The sequence below is a fragment of the Garra rufa genome, chromosome 19 (assembly GCF_049309525.1).
Source record: "Garra rufa chromosome 19, GarRuf1.0, whole genome shotgun sequence".
NCBI lineage: Eukaryota > Metazoa > Chordata > Actinopteri > Cypriniformes > Cyprinidae > Garra > Garra rufa.
The window spans coordinates 32,896,802-32,911,593 of record NC_133379.1 but is presented as its reverse complement, the minus strand read 5'-3'; the positions used below and the strand labels follow the sequence as shown (position 1 = coordinate 32,911,593).

Here is a 14,792-nt window from a genome sequence, read left to right as displayed (position 1 = left end):
ACTGCTTTACAAGCTGCACATTGACTACTGTAAAATATATCCAAGTTTCATTTCTATAGATTTGTCCCTTGAGAAGATATACTAAAATGGTTGCTAAAATGTGAGGGGTGTACTGTACAAATACATATAAATAATCATTACAAAATGTTTTCATTTTGATGAACTGAGCTTATTGAAGGATTTTTGAATGAAGACTGGAGTAATGATGCTGAAAATTCAGCTTTACTATCACATGAATGAATTAAATTTTAAAAGATATATCAACAGAAAGCAGTTCTTTTAAATTAAATTAAATTTCACAATATACCAGTTTTTACTGTTTTTTTTTTTTCAAATGCTGTCTTTTTATTTTATTTTATTTATTTATTTATTTATTTTTGTATTTTGCGTCATTATCCTGTAAGGTGGCATAAAAATTTCTCTGTAATGGAAAAATGTGTCGCTGAGATTACAAAACTCCTACACAACACAGACGTCCTCATGAGAGTTTACCACAATTGTACATATGTTGTCTAGCTAATACATGCACTGTGTACTTTTAAGATATGGCTTTGGCACACCTTGAAAAGGATGATTTGGCCTGATTATAAAAGCGACAGACCTCCCTTCAGTCTCACACTTGGAGCCACTCTCTTATGATGATGGCGATGCTAGGAGTTTTCACGTCTCTTGCCCTCATCCTGGGCACAGCAAATGCAGCTTCTGTAAGTCATGAAATTTTCAATTTAGTTTCAATTACCACTTGTATGTGTATTTGTGAAAAAAGTGTATTTAACAGTTTCATAGTCATCATATCCATGCCATTTAAAAATCTGAAAAATCTGAGTTTTTATCATATGCAGTTCAGTAATATAAAAACTATGAACTAGTGTAAAATATCAGTCACTGGAAAGTAACATAGCCAAAGCCTACAGCATATTCTTGCCTATTTTTCAATATTTTGCATATTTTTACCTAAAAAATGATAAAAGCATTACAAATTTGAGAAAGTTGTTAAAATAATTTATTCTAATGGATTCTGCCTTTCGATAAAGGCAGTTTTTCGAAAGGCAGTTTCATAGTCATCATATCCATGCCATTTAAAAATCTGAAAAATCTGAGTTTTTATCATATGCAGTTCAGTAATATAAAAACTATGAATTAGTGTAAAATATCAGTCACTGGAAAGTAACATAGCCAAAGCCTACAGCATATTCTTGCCTATTTTTCAATATTTTGCATATTTTTACCTATAAATGATAAAAGCATTACAAATTTGAGAAAGTTGTTAAAATAATTTATTCTAATGGATTCTGCCTTTCGATAAAGTGTTTTTGTTTGTGATACAGATCTTTTAACACTTTTATTTTCATATATTTATAATACATATTTGCTATTAATAATAATATTATGTCACATTATTATATAAATATGCTTGACAGTAATTACTATTAGTCATTTATGCAATCATTTAGTTTAGCATACTTTTAATACAAGAAAAAAAATATGAGACTCTAAGAAACTTCACTCGCAAAACTTCTGCCTTTTTTGCATTTGTTTAATTTGGCAGAACATGGCAATATGCTGAAATTTCTACCAATAATAAACTGTGATCATGTTGCAGTTGGGAGCTGTGTACACTGAGGGAGGGATGGTACAGGGAAATAATCACCTTGTTGGCCTCTTCCGCTATATGGACGTGTTTAAGGGAATCCCCTTCGCCGCCCCACCTGGCAGATTACAGAAGCCTGTTCCTCACCCAGGCTGGGACGGTGAGTACGCCTGTCTGTTGTGCAAATTTTTTAGCTAGGGTCTAAAATAAGTGAGTGTATTGACAGTGCACTCTTTCTGACTCTACCTGCACAGGCGTTCTGAAAGCAACTGACTACAGAAACAGGTGCTTGCAGCTCAATCTTCTTGCTACTGATGTCGTGGGCAGTGAGGACTGTCTCTACCTGAACATCTGGGTTCCTCAGGGCAGCACTGGTAACACACTCTCGTTCTAAATCACAAAGACAAAACGAAAAAGTATGTAAAAGATTGCCATTGCCATTATTTTATTATTTACTCACACTTATATCATTCTAAATGTCTGAGGAACACAAAAGAAAATTTTTTGTCCTTACAATTAAAGTCAATTGTGTTGTTTTCACAGGGTTTAGATGGGAGAATTTTAGAGTTTAATGGACTAACTAACCCTGCAAGAATTATTTATTAACAAATATGGTGTGAAATGAAAATGAATAGGAATTCTGTATTCTGAAATCTGGCTTGACCTTCTCCTTTGCAGTGTCTTCCAATCTGCCTGTTATGGTGTTCATCTTCGGTGGTGGTTTCCTGCTTGGTAGTAGTCAGGGTGCAAACTTCTTGGACAACTACCTGTATGATGGAGAGGAGATGGCAGACCGAGGAAATGTCATTGTGGTGACATTCAACTACCGTGTCGGATCACTCGGATTCCTCAGCAGCGGAGATGCTGACGCACCTGGTAAGAAAAGATTATATTTAAATAAAAGTCCTAAAAATATAATACATCACAGTTACATTATATTGAATGTATTGTGTGCCCTGAGAAGCGTTTGCATTCACTCACAAAACGTTTACATTTCCACACACAGATAAAAAGGTCCTTATCAAAAGAAAAGTTCCTAAAAGTACAAAAGTGTACCGCCATAGTGACCGCTTTTGTACCTTTTTTCTTAGAGTGCAGGTAAAACGTTTCGTTGTTCTTTAAAATTGAAGTTTTTGGATTTTAGTATGAATATGTTAGCCTTAAGGTTGTTTATAAGCAGGTATGCTCCAAAACAATGACCAAATTTGCGTGGACAAGACTTAAGCATTCAAAACTCGCACTTCAGCTTCTCATCAAATTTTCTCTGTCCAATCAAATGCTCTCTAGAATTCTTAGCATCCCGCCCCCTGTACTATAAATAGACGCTGAAGCTGTGGCTAAAATCAGTCACTTGTTTACAAAGTTTATTTTTTCTGTATGGTGAATGGCACGTAATGCACCTATATAGGATATAGGGAACGATTCAGTATACATATGCTTTGGGGGCAAATATCTCCTTCGGTCCAGAGACACGATAGCACGGACTTGGACTTTTGGCTTCCGACTTCGTCCTCTGAGATTTTTCACAGTGCAGAACATCTTGTATTTTTTAATAATACTTTGCACTGTAGCCACTGGAACTTCAAAACATATGTTCTCATAGCCCTTTCCTGACTTGTGAGCAGCCACAATGCGTGGTTCCTTTGAGCTCCTTTGAGTGAGTGAGCTCCTTTGTCTTAGCCATGATGACTGTCCACAAACCAACAGCAGAGAGCTTCTGTTTTTCACCTGTTGAGTTGATTAAAACAGTTGTTCAAAACAATGAATCAGGGTAATTAGGATGCTTTAGAACAGCTTGGACTATTTGGAATGGTATAGAACTTTGGATTTTCCCATAGACTGTGACAGTTTGCAAAGGGTATGAATAATTTTGGACATGCCACTTTTTGTTCAAATGTAAATAAAAGCTGAGAAATATTTTTTTCCACAGTGGCACCTCTTGTGCATCGTCTTATTATCTTGTGGAAGAAGCCTGCGTCATTTCTGGTCAAAAAAAAAACTTGCTGGTTGAATAAAAGTAACTTTAAGTCAGAATTTGTATATATGGATTGATTGACTCAATGTAGTATTTAAATAATGACTAGACTGTGTTCTGCTCAATAGGAAACTATGGCCTGTGGGATCAGCACGCCGCTATCTCTTGGGTACACAGGAACATTAAGGCTTTCGGTGGCAATCCAGACAACCTCACCATCTTTGGGGAGTCAGCTGGGGCAGCCAGTGTGAACTTCCAGGTGCTGCATAAAAACAAAAACATAGTTTTTGCTTGCATGCTTACATATTACATTTCAATGACTTAGTTTTTCTGTTGGTGTGAGCAAATCTTTGAAAATGTGACATTTGAAGTAGCCCTGGCTATTTAACATGCTTATAAAGTGCATTTCTGATGGCAACAGTTTTGCATAAGTGTTTGATTTACTAGTATGAAGACTATGAGAGTTCCTCAGTAATATAGATTCTCTGTGTTTCCTATCCTGCACAGATTCTTTCCCCTAAAAACAAGGGCCTGATTCGCAGAGCTATCTCACAGAGTGGTGTTGCTCTCTGTCCCTGGGCTGTCAACAGAAATCCACGACAGTATGCTGAGCAGGTGAGCTTCACCTTTACGAATGTTGCCAAATTGCTGAGTCCTCATTATAAAACTAACCTGCTTAGAGTGTTATCATTTGATAAACAGTGGTCGCAAAATCCTATAGGGTTTGTTTACTCTCTTTCCCAGCCTTTAGTGTACACATGCTAGTGTTTAGTGAAGTCACCTGTTCTGTTTCACATACAGACTGACATTTCAATGTTTTTGCTCAGTTAATAATTAATTTGTAGATATCACTACTTGCTTTATGTCTGCAATTATGAAATACAATTATTTAATTAAAACTATATGGGTAAATTCTCTTTTTTTTGCACCTTTAGATCGCAACAAAGATTGGATGTCCCACTGATAGTGGGATGGTGGATTGTTTCAGGATGACAGATCCAAGGACCCTAACTCTTGCTGGGAATGTGAATTTTGCTACATCTCCTTCTGGTAAGATAATTCATAGTGCATTTTTAGCCCTTTACATGCCTAGTTCAACCAAAATGAATAATGATTTACTTACTGATCCAAACCTGCAAGACTAGTCCGTTCAACAAGAACAAGTCAGTCAATAAAGTCATACAGGTTTGGAATGACATGAGGATGAGTAAATAATGTAATTATGTTAATGTTAATATGTATATGAAATTAACCATTTTTTTTTAAAATATCAAATCTGACAATCTTTTCTAGAACCCATTGTACACAATCTGGCTCTGTCCCCTGTCATTGATGGTGACTTCCTCCCTGGCGAGCCTGATACCCTATTCGGGAATACTGCTGACATTGATTACATCGCTGGAGTCAATGACATGGATGGCCACATCTTTGCCACCCTTGACATCCCCTCTATCAACAACGCACTGGCGTCCACCTCTGTGTAAGTGTATTTTTGTACTGTATAGGGATATACGCATTTAAAGATGACACTTTCTGGGAAAAACAGCAACGTAAGCCTAAAAGCAAAGCAAAACCCATTATATTCTGTGCAGAAAACACTAATCAAGTCAATCGGTCTAACCCTAAAAAAGAAAAACAATAACTGCTATTGATTTCTAACAGGGAGGAGGTCAGGGCTCTGTCGGTTTCCCTGTCTGAATCTAGAGGAATAGATGCTGGTATGGCAACTTTTCAGGAGTACACAATCAACTGGGGTAGTAACCCTAGTGATGCGGACATTAAGAAAACAGTTGTAGACTTGGAGACGGACTACATCTTCCTGGTGCCAACCCAAGCTGCCTTGTACCTCCACTCTGACCATGCTGTGTAAGTTGACCTCATCTTCTTCTTTACTGACCTGAATAGTAGTAACCCTAAAAACAACCTTTTCTTCCCCATTAGTTCAGGACGAACCTACTCCTACCTGTTCTCTGAGCCCTCGCGCATGCCTGTCTACCCGCTCTGGATGGGTGCCGATCACGCCGATGACCTTCAGTATGTGTTTGGGAAGCCTTTCAGCACTCCTCTTGGCTACTTTCCTCGCCATCGTGACGTCGCCGGATACTTGATTTCCTACTGGACCAATTTTGCTCAGACTGGGTATGTAAACTTAAAAGTACTTGAAATATTTCATCCTATTCCATTTTAATATTTCAATTAAAGGAATAGTTCACCCACAAATGAATGTTTACTCACATTACATCGCTTGTTCACCAATGGATCCTCTGCAGTGAATAGGTGCCATCAGAATGAGAGTCCAAACAGCTGATATATCCATACATCCAAACAGTCTTCTATCCATCATATTGCCTTCTCCACTGAAAAGTCAGTAGAGAAATTTGCACAAATTCAGCACATTTCAGCAAGCGAGAACAATCCAAAACATTGATGTAATGGTAAATTTGTCCATTTTTTTTCCAAAGAACAAACAAGCTCACTTACATCTTGGATGGCCAGAGTACATTTTCAGCTTTTTTCAATTTATTTTTGAGTGAACTAATTCTTTATTGTGTATTTTAAACATGTTTTTAGTTTTAGTTAACTGTAATAACCCTGGTGCCACTTGTGGGGCATAATGATAGCTAATATATAATTTTTAACTTCGCTCTTTGTCTGTCTTCCTTTCTCCCTCACAGAGACCCTAACAAAGGTGAGAGCAAAGTTCCTGTAGCCTGGCCTGAGTTTGCCAGCAGTGGCCATCAGTACCTAGACATCCACAGCAGTATGAGCAGCAACAGCGTGAAGCAGATGTTGAGAACACGCTTGGTTTACTACTGGACTAGGGTCTTTGCCAGCTACCCTGTCGTCAAGAAGAACTGAGCAGTGAATATGATGATTAATGCAATAAAAAAAATATGAAAAAAATGAAGTTTTGCTGAAAATTTACTCACACTTAAACCATCCAAGATCAGTCTGTTTCTTAATCAGGACAGATTTGGATTTGAAATGCAGAAAAAAAGGAACATAATAATAACAATATAAATTATAAACGAAGAAGAAAAATGCATAGCGCACATTCAGTTTAACAAATAAAGATATTACAAACTACCAGGTGGATTGAAGATTGTATCATAGTATTTTAAACATGTCACAGCTTTTTAATTTTAATATCTTGATATTAAAGGGTGAATGGTGTGTAGAATTCTAAAGTGTATTTCTTTTATTTTATTACTAATGCAGTATTTAAAAGGAATTCTCTCTAGGAGCTATTTTATTTTGTTTTTGGAAAATATTACAAATACTTTTGTTATTACATTTTTTTCTCAGTTAGCTCAACACCTCCTAAAATGAATAACAAATACGTGTCACTGGACCACAAAACCAGTCTTAAGTAGCACAGGAATATTTGTAGCCATAGCCAAAAATACATTGTATGGGTCAAAATTATAGATTTTTCTTTTAAGACAAAAATCATTAGGATATTAAGATAATGTTTCAGGAAGATATTTTGTAAATTTCCTACCTTAAATACATTAAAACTTAATTTTTGATTAGTAATATGCATTGCTAAAAACTATATTTGAACAACCTTAAAGCTGATTTTCTCAATATTTTCAATATTTATTTTCGAGATTTTCAAATAGTTGTATCTCTGTCAAATATTCCCCCATCCGAACACTCCAAACATCAATGGAAAGCTTATTTATTTAGATGATGTATAAAACTCAATAAATAAAAATGACCCTTATGACTGGTTTTGTGGTCCAGGGTCACATATGACTTTTGACACGCTGATGAAATGTTACAGGAATAGCTTTAATAACTGAATTTCTGTACTGTACAGGGAAACTGTAAATTGTTCATAAGTTAAAATATTACCATTATTCCAAAATAAGGAGGTGTGAGGAAAGTAACCAATTTTCCAAGCGAGAAGAGTTTAGAGTTTGAATTATTTGAGTGGGATTTTAGAAATATTATAATCATACGTTAACAGAAATTTTAAGCCACCATTTTGATTAAAGAGACTATGAGGAATATGGTTCCCAAAGAGAATTAGAGGTGATCAAACCTCTCTTAAGCCAATTAATCTCAAAGGTCTTATTTATGTCCTCAAATTAAAGCATCTCCAGACCTCCTTCAGCCTTTTTATTAGTGAGAACCCTTTTCTTAAGTCTTTGGGATTTATTTCATTATTTAAATCAAGGGAAGAACAATTTTTTTATATCTTTGCAGTGAGAATCTTTGACATACAATAATAAAGAGGGATAAACAAAATGAGATTAGCCTTCTACTCACAACCATAAACAGAAAGATCACACTGTAACCAGCAATTTAACAGCGCTTTTGTCTCTAAGCTAGATAAAAAAAAAATATGTTTTTGTCTTTCAAAGACATTATTGTAACAAAAACAAAAATACACTCTTAAAAATACAGGTGCTTTAAAAGGTTCGTCACAGCAATGCCAAAGAAGAACCATTTTTGGTTCCACAAAGTCAAAGGTTCTTTAAAGAACCATCTCTGTCTTACCTTTTTATAATCTGAAGAACCTTCTTTTGCCACAAAGATCCTTTTTTAAAACAAAAGTTGTGATGTTAAAGGTTCTTTATGGAACCATTTAGACAAAAAAGGTTCCTCTCTAAAGCATTGTGAAACACCTTTATTTTTAGGAGCGTAACTGACAGAGGATTTACCAGAATGTTCATTATATATTGGTCATTTAAACTATGTAAAGGGAGGATTTCACATTTAGATCAATTTAAAGTTAAGCCAGAAGCCCATTCTTTAAAAATAGAGTCATCTGCCAATTGGGACCATTTCTTTATTATTAACCATACCAACTCATAATAATTCAACTACTAATAAAAAAAAGGGGGAAGTTGCTACTAGAGCTAAAGAGCTACTAATACCAATGTAAAACATTTTTACAACATTTAAAAAATGATTCTGTGTCGAAAAAAGAATGATAGCACCATCTTCTACATACTCAGCATAGTCTAAAAGGTCAAACACTAGACTAATATTATTAGTTATGTGAGAAGCTTTTAGAAAGCCTGTTTGACATTCGCTGATATAATGATTTTATAATCAATTGTTAGAAGAGGGATTGGTCTCCAATTTTCTATAAGATGTGGGTCTTTATCAGGATTAGCCATTAATGAAATGACTTCCTGTCTCATGGTAATAGACATTTCATTACTAAAACATTCAATGTACAGTACATATTATAAAGAGGATTTTGATGGCTGGTGTGTGCTCGATGAGCTCAGGAATCACACATTTTTCATGAGAGTTTACCTCAACTGCACATATGTTGCCCAGCTAACACAGGGACTGTGTACTATTAAGATATGGCTTTGGCACACCATGAAAAAGAGATATGATTTGGTCTGTTTATAAAAGCGACAGATTTTCCTTCAGTCCCACACTGGGAGCCACTGTCTAGTGATGATGGCGATTCTAGGAGTTTTTGTGTCTCTTGCCCTCATCCTGGGCACAGCAAATGCAGCTTCTGTAAGTCTTCTGTATGTTTAACAGTTGATTATGTTTATGTAGTAGTTTAGGTTAACAATGAGGTGATTATTAAGTGTATATATATATATATATATATATATATATATATATATATATAACAAACTAAAAAACTGTGAAATTTGTCAGAACATGGCTAAAATACTAAATACAATAATTGCACTGCAGTTGGGAACTGTGACCACCGAGGGAGGGCTGGTACAGGGAAGGAGTCACAGTGTTGGATTATTACGCTATATGGACGTGTTTAAGGGAATCCCCTTCGCCGCCCCACCTGGCAGATTGCAGAAGCCTGTTCCTCACCCAGGCTGGGATGGTGAGTACGCCTGTCTGTTGTGCAAGTTTGTTTAAATGTTTTCAGGCGTAGCTAGGGCATAAAATAAGTGAGTGTACTGACAGTGCGCTCTTGCTGACTCTACCTGCACAGGTGTTCTGGCTGCCACTTCCTATGGAAACAAGTGCATGCAGCTCAATACTTTTGCTACTGATGTCGAGGGCAGTGAGAACTGTCTCTTCCTGAACATCTGGGTCCCTCACGGCAGCACTGGTAATACAATCTCGTTCTAAATCAGAGGACAAAACAAAACAAAAAGTATGTAAAAGGGATAGTTCACTCCGAAGTTGCTAATCTTTCATCATTTACTCAACCTTGTGTCATTCCAAATGTCTGAGGAACACAAAATAACTTTTTTTTCCCCATACAGTTGAAGTCAATTTGGTCCAAAGTTGCTTTTAAGTGGGTGAACTAACCCTTTAAGTACCCTAATAATTTATTTACAAATACAGTATAAATTGAATGAATTTAACTGGCTTGACACCTTCTCCTTTCCAGTGTCTACCAATCTGCCTGTTATGGTGTATATCTATGGAGGCGGCTTCCTTCTTGGTAGTAGTCAGAGTACAGGCTACTTGAACAGCTACCTGTATGATGGACAGCAGATAGCAGATAGAGGAAATGTCATTGTGGTGACGTTCAACTACCGTGTCGGATCCCTCGGATTCCTCAGCACCGGAGATGCTGATATACCTGGTAAGAGATTATATTTGAATAAAAGTCTTACAAATATAATACGAGTATAACATCACCCTGCGCTTCAGCTTCTCATCAAACGTTTTGTCCAGTGCTCTCTAGAATCTAAAGCGTCCTACCCCTACACTATAAATAGACACTGAAGCCGCAGCTAAAATCGGTCACTTGTTCACAGAGTTAGAATCTCCTGTATGGTGAATGGCACGTAGTACACTATATAGGGGATAGGGAATGATTTTTTAGCATTTTTTTGCTGTGCAAAACAGCTTGTTTTGCTGCTTGATATTGCAAATTGTTGTGTCCTACCATATTATTTTAATGTATTATACTAATTATGAACACACTGGTTTGTAGCGCAAACATGTTGTTATTCTTCTCATTATTCCCTATAGACAAATTTAGAGTAGACGTCAGTTATGTCACTTGGTTGCCGAAAAACAAGTGAAGGTAACAAGAGAAGGTAAACGAGTAAAATCCATGGAATAAGAGAAAAACATTTTTTGTGCCTTTTGAAATCAGAATGCAAATAACTTTATAGAATATTGTCATCAAAGATGCCTTTGAAGCTAAAAGCAGACATTTAAACGAACATACTATGGATGAAAACTGCTATGATTACCTTTAGAGCATTCATTTTGTTTAAACAATAGGTATTTCATAGGTATTTTGTTTTGCTTTACACTATAGTAGGGAAATGACAATACTTATTTCCTAATTTCTACACTTAAAAGAAATATTTTCAATTTGGATTGCTGTAACATTTCCCATTTAAACATATATTTCCTACTGCTTTTTTGAGGAAAATGGCTGTTGCATTCCCAGAGGTGCCCTAAACTCACACATGCAATAAAGGAGTTCACTACATTCACTGTGAACTGAGCCATTCTGCCCAGCAAGCACAGAACGTTCCCATATGGTTCCCATTTGGTTATTTTTTCGGGAACCATATGAGAACGTTCCCAGAATGTTCCCTGTAGGTTCTCTTTTTAATAACCTATAAAGAACGTTCTCAGAATGTTCCCTGCAGGTTATTTTTGGTTAAATTTTATAACCTAAAAAGAACCTTCCCAGAACGTTCCATGCAGGTTATTTTTGGTTAAATTTTATAACCTAAAAAGAACCTTCCCAGAACATTCCCTGCAGGTTATTTTTGGTTAAATTTTATAACCTAAAAAGAACCTTCCCAGAACGTTCCATGCAGGTTATTTTTAGGTTTTAATTTTATAACCTACAGAGAACGTTCTCAGAACGGTCTAAGAACCGAAAATTGTTTGCTGGGTGAAGCGCGGAAAACGGGATCACGAGCCAATTGTCTGAACGAAGTGCGATCTTCACTTTGAAACGCTTGAAAACGACTTAATAAGCGGATTTAAGCCATGTTGTGGTTTTGTCTTTAGTTTGTTTGACAGATATTATGCCAAAGCATAATGGCCCAAAACACAACTTTAAAGACTTTTATGTTAGAATAAGTATATATTTTTTAAAAATTTCACGTTTTGTCCGTAAGACCTATTGTTTCATACCAACATTTGACCATGATAATATCAACACAGTTTTGCTGTAGCAATACATACAACGATATTCAATAGAATAAATTATGTTTTAACAAGTTCACCTGCCCATTCAGTCTTGCTGAACAGGGGCGCCGCTCGCAATTTTGGGCCCTATGACAAAATATGAGGTTGGGCCCCCCCTACCACACCAAAGCAGATCTCTGGGGGCCCCTAAAGGGCGTGGGCCCGTAGAATTGTCCTAACTTTCCCCCCCCTTAGCGGTGCCCCTGCTGCTGAATAATGGAAATGGTAACGAACTTGACTTCTTGTCCTCGAAAGAGGCTCGAACCCCTGAGTAAGAACCCCCCTCAATGGTTGTACGCTGTGAAGGAGGAAAAGGAAAGGAGAAAGAGAGGGGAGGAGAAGGAGAGGCGGCGGGATGCTGGAAAAATTGTTGCTGGGACCATAGATATACGTATATATATCTATGGCTGGGACGGTACAGCGGCTGCTGCTTATATGCTCGTACATGACTGACAGGACTGAAAGATTAGGCTCCTCCTGAACATACGTTTGTAAACGTTTTGAGATGATTAAAGACCAGATAACTTTGAATGAATGTTCTAATAACATTACTGGAAGAACGTTTGTTTATAACTTTGAGAGAACATTGTCAAAGTTCAGTGAACTTTCCCTGGTAGCTGGATGGAAGGTCCGTTCAAATGTTTGGACTACACTACTGTATATGTATGTGTATATGGATTAATTATCTTTAATATTTAAATTGTAACCAGAGCATGCTCGATAGGAAACTATGGCCTGTGGGATCAGCATGCTGCTATTGCCTGGGTACACAGGAACATCAGGAATTTTGGTGGCAATCCAGACAACATCACCGTCTTTGGGGAGTCAGCAGGGGGAGTCAGCGTGGGCCTCCAGGTGCTGCATTAAAAATATTTTTTGCTTGCATGCTTACATATTACATTTTAATGAGTCTTAGTGCATTTGTCTGACGGCAACATTTTTGAAAATGTCAATTAATGCTACAGTAGTTGAAATCTGAAATGGCCCTGTTTATTTAACATGTTTATAACTTGATAAATAATGTGTTTGGCAATAGGTTTGCATAAGTGTTTATCAGTATGAAAACCATGTGTCCCATCGTGCACAGATTCTTTCCCCTCAAAACAAGGGCCTGATCCGCAGAGCTATCTCACAGAGTGGTGTAGCTCTGTGTCCCTGGGCCATCAACAGAAATCCACGACAGTATGCTGAGGAGGTGAGCTTCACCTTCATGAATGTCCCAAATTGCTGTGTACTTATTATAAAACAGATCTAGTGCCCTGCTTACAGCACTAGCATTTGATATCAAGTGAAAAAACGGAAAATCCTATGGGGTTTATTTACTCTCATTTCCAGCCTTGTGTTAGCCAAGAGTACACTTGCTAGTGTTTATTGAAGTCACCTGTTCTGTTTCACATACAGACTGACATTTCAATGATTTTAGTCGGTTAATAATTAATGTGTAGATATCACAATGTTTACAATTATTACAAAAACAGATAATTTTTGAAACTAAATGGGTTAATTCTTTTTTTGTGCACCTTTAGATCGCAAGGAAGGTAGGCTGTCCCACTGATAGTGGGATGGCAGCTTGTTTGAAGATGACAGATGCAAAGGCTCTAACTCTTGCTGGGGATGTGGATATGATTACATCTGCCTCTGGTAAGAAAAATCAGAGTGCATTTTTAGCCCTTTACATGAATTTTAAAGCAAATATTCAACCAAAATGAATAATGATTTACTCACTGTCGTGTTGATCCAAACCTGCATGACTAGTCACTGTTTTCAAGGCATTTACAATGCTTTAAGTTTAAGTGCACCTTTAAAGGGCTCGAAACTATCCAAGCCGAGGAAGAAGGGTCTTGTCTAGCGAAACCATCAGTTTTTTATTTTATTTTTAATTCCAGTTCATGACAGTTAGGGTATGTCAAAAAAGTCTTATCTCATTTTCTCCTCTAACTCTGAAATTGTCCTAAAATACAGAGTTCATGTAGAGCTAGAAAGGACAAGCATTTGAGGTTTAAAAGGTTCCAAATTGTACATTTTGTTTAGAAAATAACAGATTGATTCGCTAGATCATTTAGAGTCCTTTGAAGCTGCATTTAAACTGCATTTTGGATGTTCAAACTCTGGGGCACCATAGAAGTCCACTATATGGAGAGAAATCCTGAAATGTTTTCCTCAAAAAACAAATAAGCTAAGTAAGATATGAACATCTTGGATGACAAGGGGTGAGTAAATTATCTATAAATTTTGTTCTGGAAGTGAACTACTACTCCTTTAAGGGTACTAATACTTATGCAATGTACATATTTAAAAAAAGAAAAGAAATAAATGTATAATTTTTCATCATGATGCATATAATGTAGATTAAGTATTTTAAAGCGGTTTACCATTTAGGCAGCAACATAAAATGTGAAAAGAAATAAAGGGGAATGAATACTTTTCAAGACACTGTACATACATATAAAATTAGTTTTTTATTTGTATTTTACATTTCCATTTTAATGTTCATTCAAGTTTTAGTTATTTTAGTATAAGCTAAATAAATAAAGACAAATTTGCTTTTACAAATAGCTGAAGTAAAATAAGATTTTGTATGTATTTTGTAAAATGTATTTTTTATCTTATTCCTGTTAACATTTAATATATTTCAAGTAACAAAAATAATATAAAATCTGACAATGTTTTCTAGAACCCATGATACAAAATCTGTCTCTGTTCCCCGTCATTGATGGTGACTTCCTCCCTGGTGAGCCTGATACCCTTTTCGGGAATGCTGCTGACATTGATTACATGGCTGGAGTCAATGACATGGACGGCCACATCTTTGCCACCGTTGACGTCCCCTCTGTCAACATCCCACTGATGCCCACCTCTGTGTAAGTTTGCTACATTTTATATATATATATATATATGTGTGTGTGTGTGTGTGTGTGTGTGTGTGTGTGTGTGTGTGTGTGTGTGTGTGTGTGTGTGTGTGTGTGTGTGTGTGTGTGTGTGTGTGTGTATGTGTGTGCGTGTTGTGTGTGTGTGTGTGTGTGTGTGTGTATATACCTATACATAGAGTGTATATGTATATACATAGATAGATAGATAGATTTACAAAAATATGAGTAAATATAAAGTAAC

The 14,792-nt window shown here is 36.4% G+C and overlaps 2 protein-coding genes across 2 annotated transcripts in view; both read left to right on the top strand.

Moving 5' to 3' along the window:
• The first annotated feature begins 607 nt into the window (after positions 1-607).
• cel.2 (carboxyl ester lipase, tandem duplicate 2) lies at positions 608-6,487 on the top strand. The gene is made up of 11 exons (XM_073824323.1): positions 608-704; positions 1,604-1,751; positions 1,846-1,965; positions 2,270-2,467; positions 3,695-3,825; positions 4,074-4,181; positions 4,502-4,616; positions 4,860-5,046; positions 5,229-5,432; positions 5,508-5,705; positions 6,242-6,487. The coding sequence occupies exons 1-11, from the start codon at positions 636-638 to the stop codon at positions 6,423-6,425; spliced, it is 1,662 nt and encodes a 553-aa protein (XP_073680424.1). The 5' UTR covers positions 608-635; the 3' UTR covers positions 6,426-6,487.
• A 2,472-nt stretch (positions 6,488-8,959) lies between these two features.
• The window catches only part of LOC141292690 (bile salt-activated lipase-like), an 8,416-nt gene continuing 2,583 nt past the window's right edge, over positions 8,960-14,792 (top strand). The window contains exons 1-8 of the mRNA XM_073824724.1: positions 8,960-9,056; positions 9,243-9,390; positions 9,502-9,621; positions 9,907-10,104; positions 12,406-12,536; positions 12,769-12,876; positions 13,208-13,322; positions 14,356-14,542. Coding sequence (XP_073680825.1) covers positions 8,991-9,056; positions 9,243-9,390; positions 9,502-9,621; positions 9,907-10,104; positions 12,406-12,536; positions 12,769-12,876; positions 13,208-13,322; positions 14,356-14,542 — 1,073 coding nt within the window. The 5' untranslated portion in view covers positions 8,960-8,990. The remainder of the gene's footprint in view (positions 9,057-9,242; positions 9,391-9,501; positions 9,622-9,906; positions 10,105-12,405; positions 12,537-12,768; positions 12,877-13,207; positions 13,323-14,355; positions 14,543-14,792) is intronic.

Bases quoted from the DNA above. Each gene is read 5' to 3' on its own strand.
- cel.2 (XM_073824323.1), top strand. From the start codon at position 636: ATGATGATGGCGATGCTAGGAGTTTTCACGTCTCTTGCCCTCATCCTG. The intron at 1,966-2,269 runs GTAACACACTCT...TCTCCTTTGCAG, and splicing joins GGTTCCTCAGGGCAGCACTG to TGTCTTCCAATCTGCCTGTT. The intron at 3,826-4,073 runs GTGCTGCATAAA...TATCCTGCACAG, and splicing joins CAGCCAGTGTGAACTTCCAG to ATTCTTTCCCCTAAAAACAA.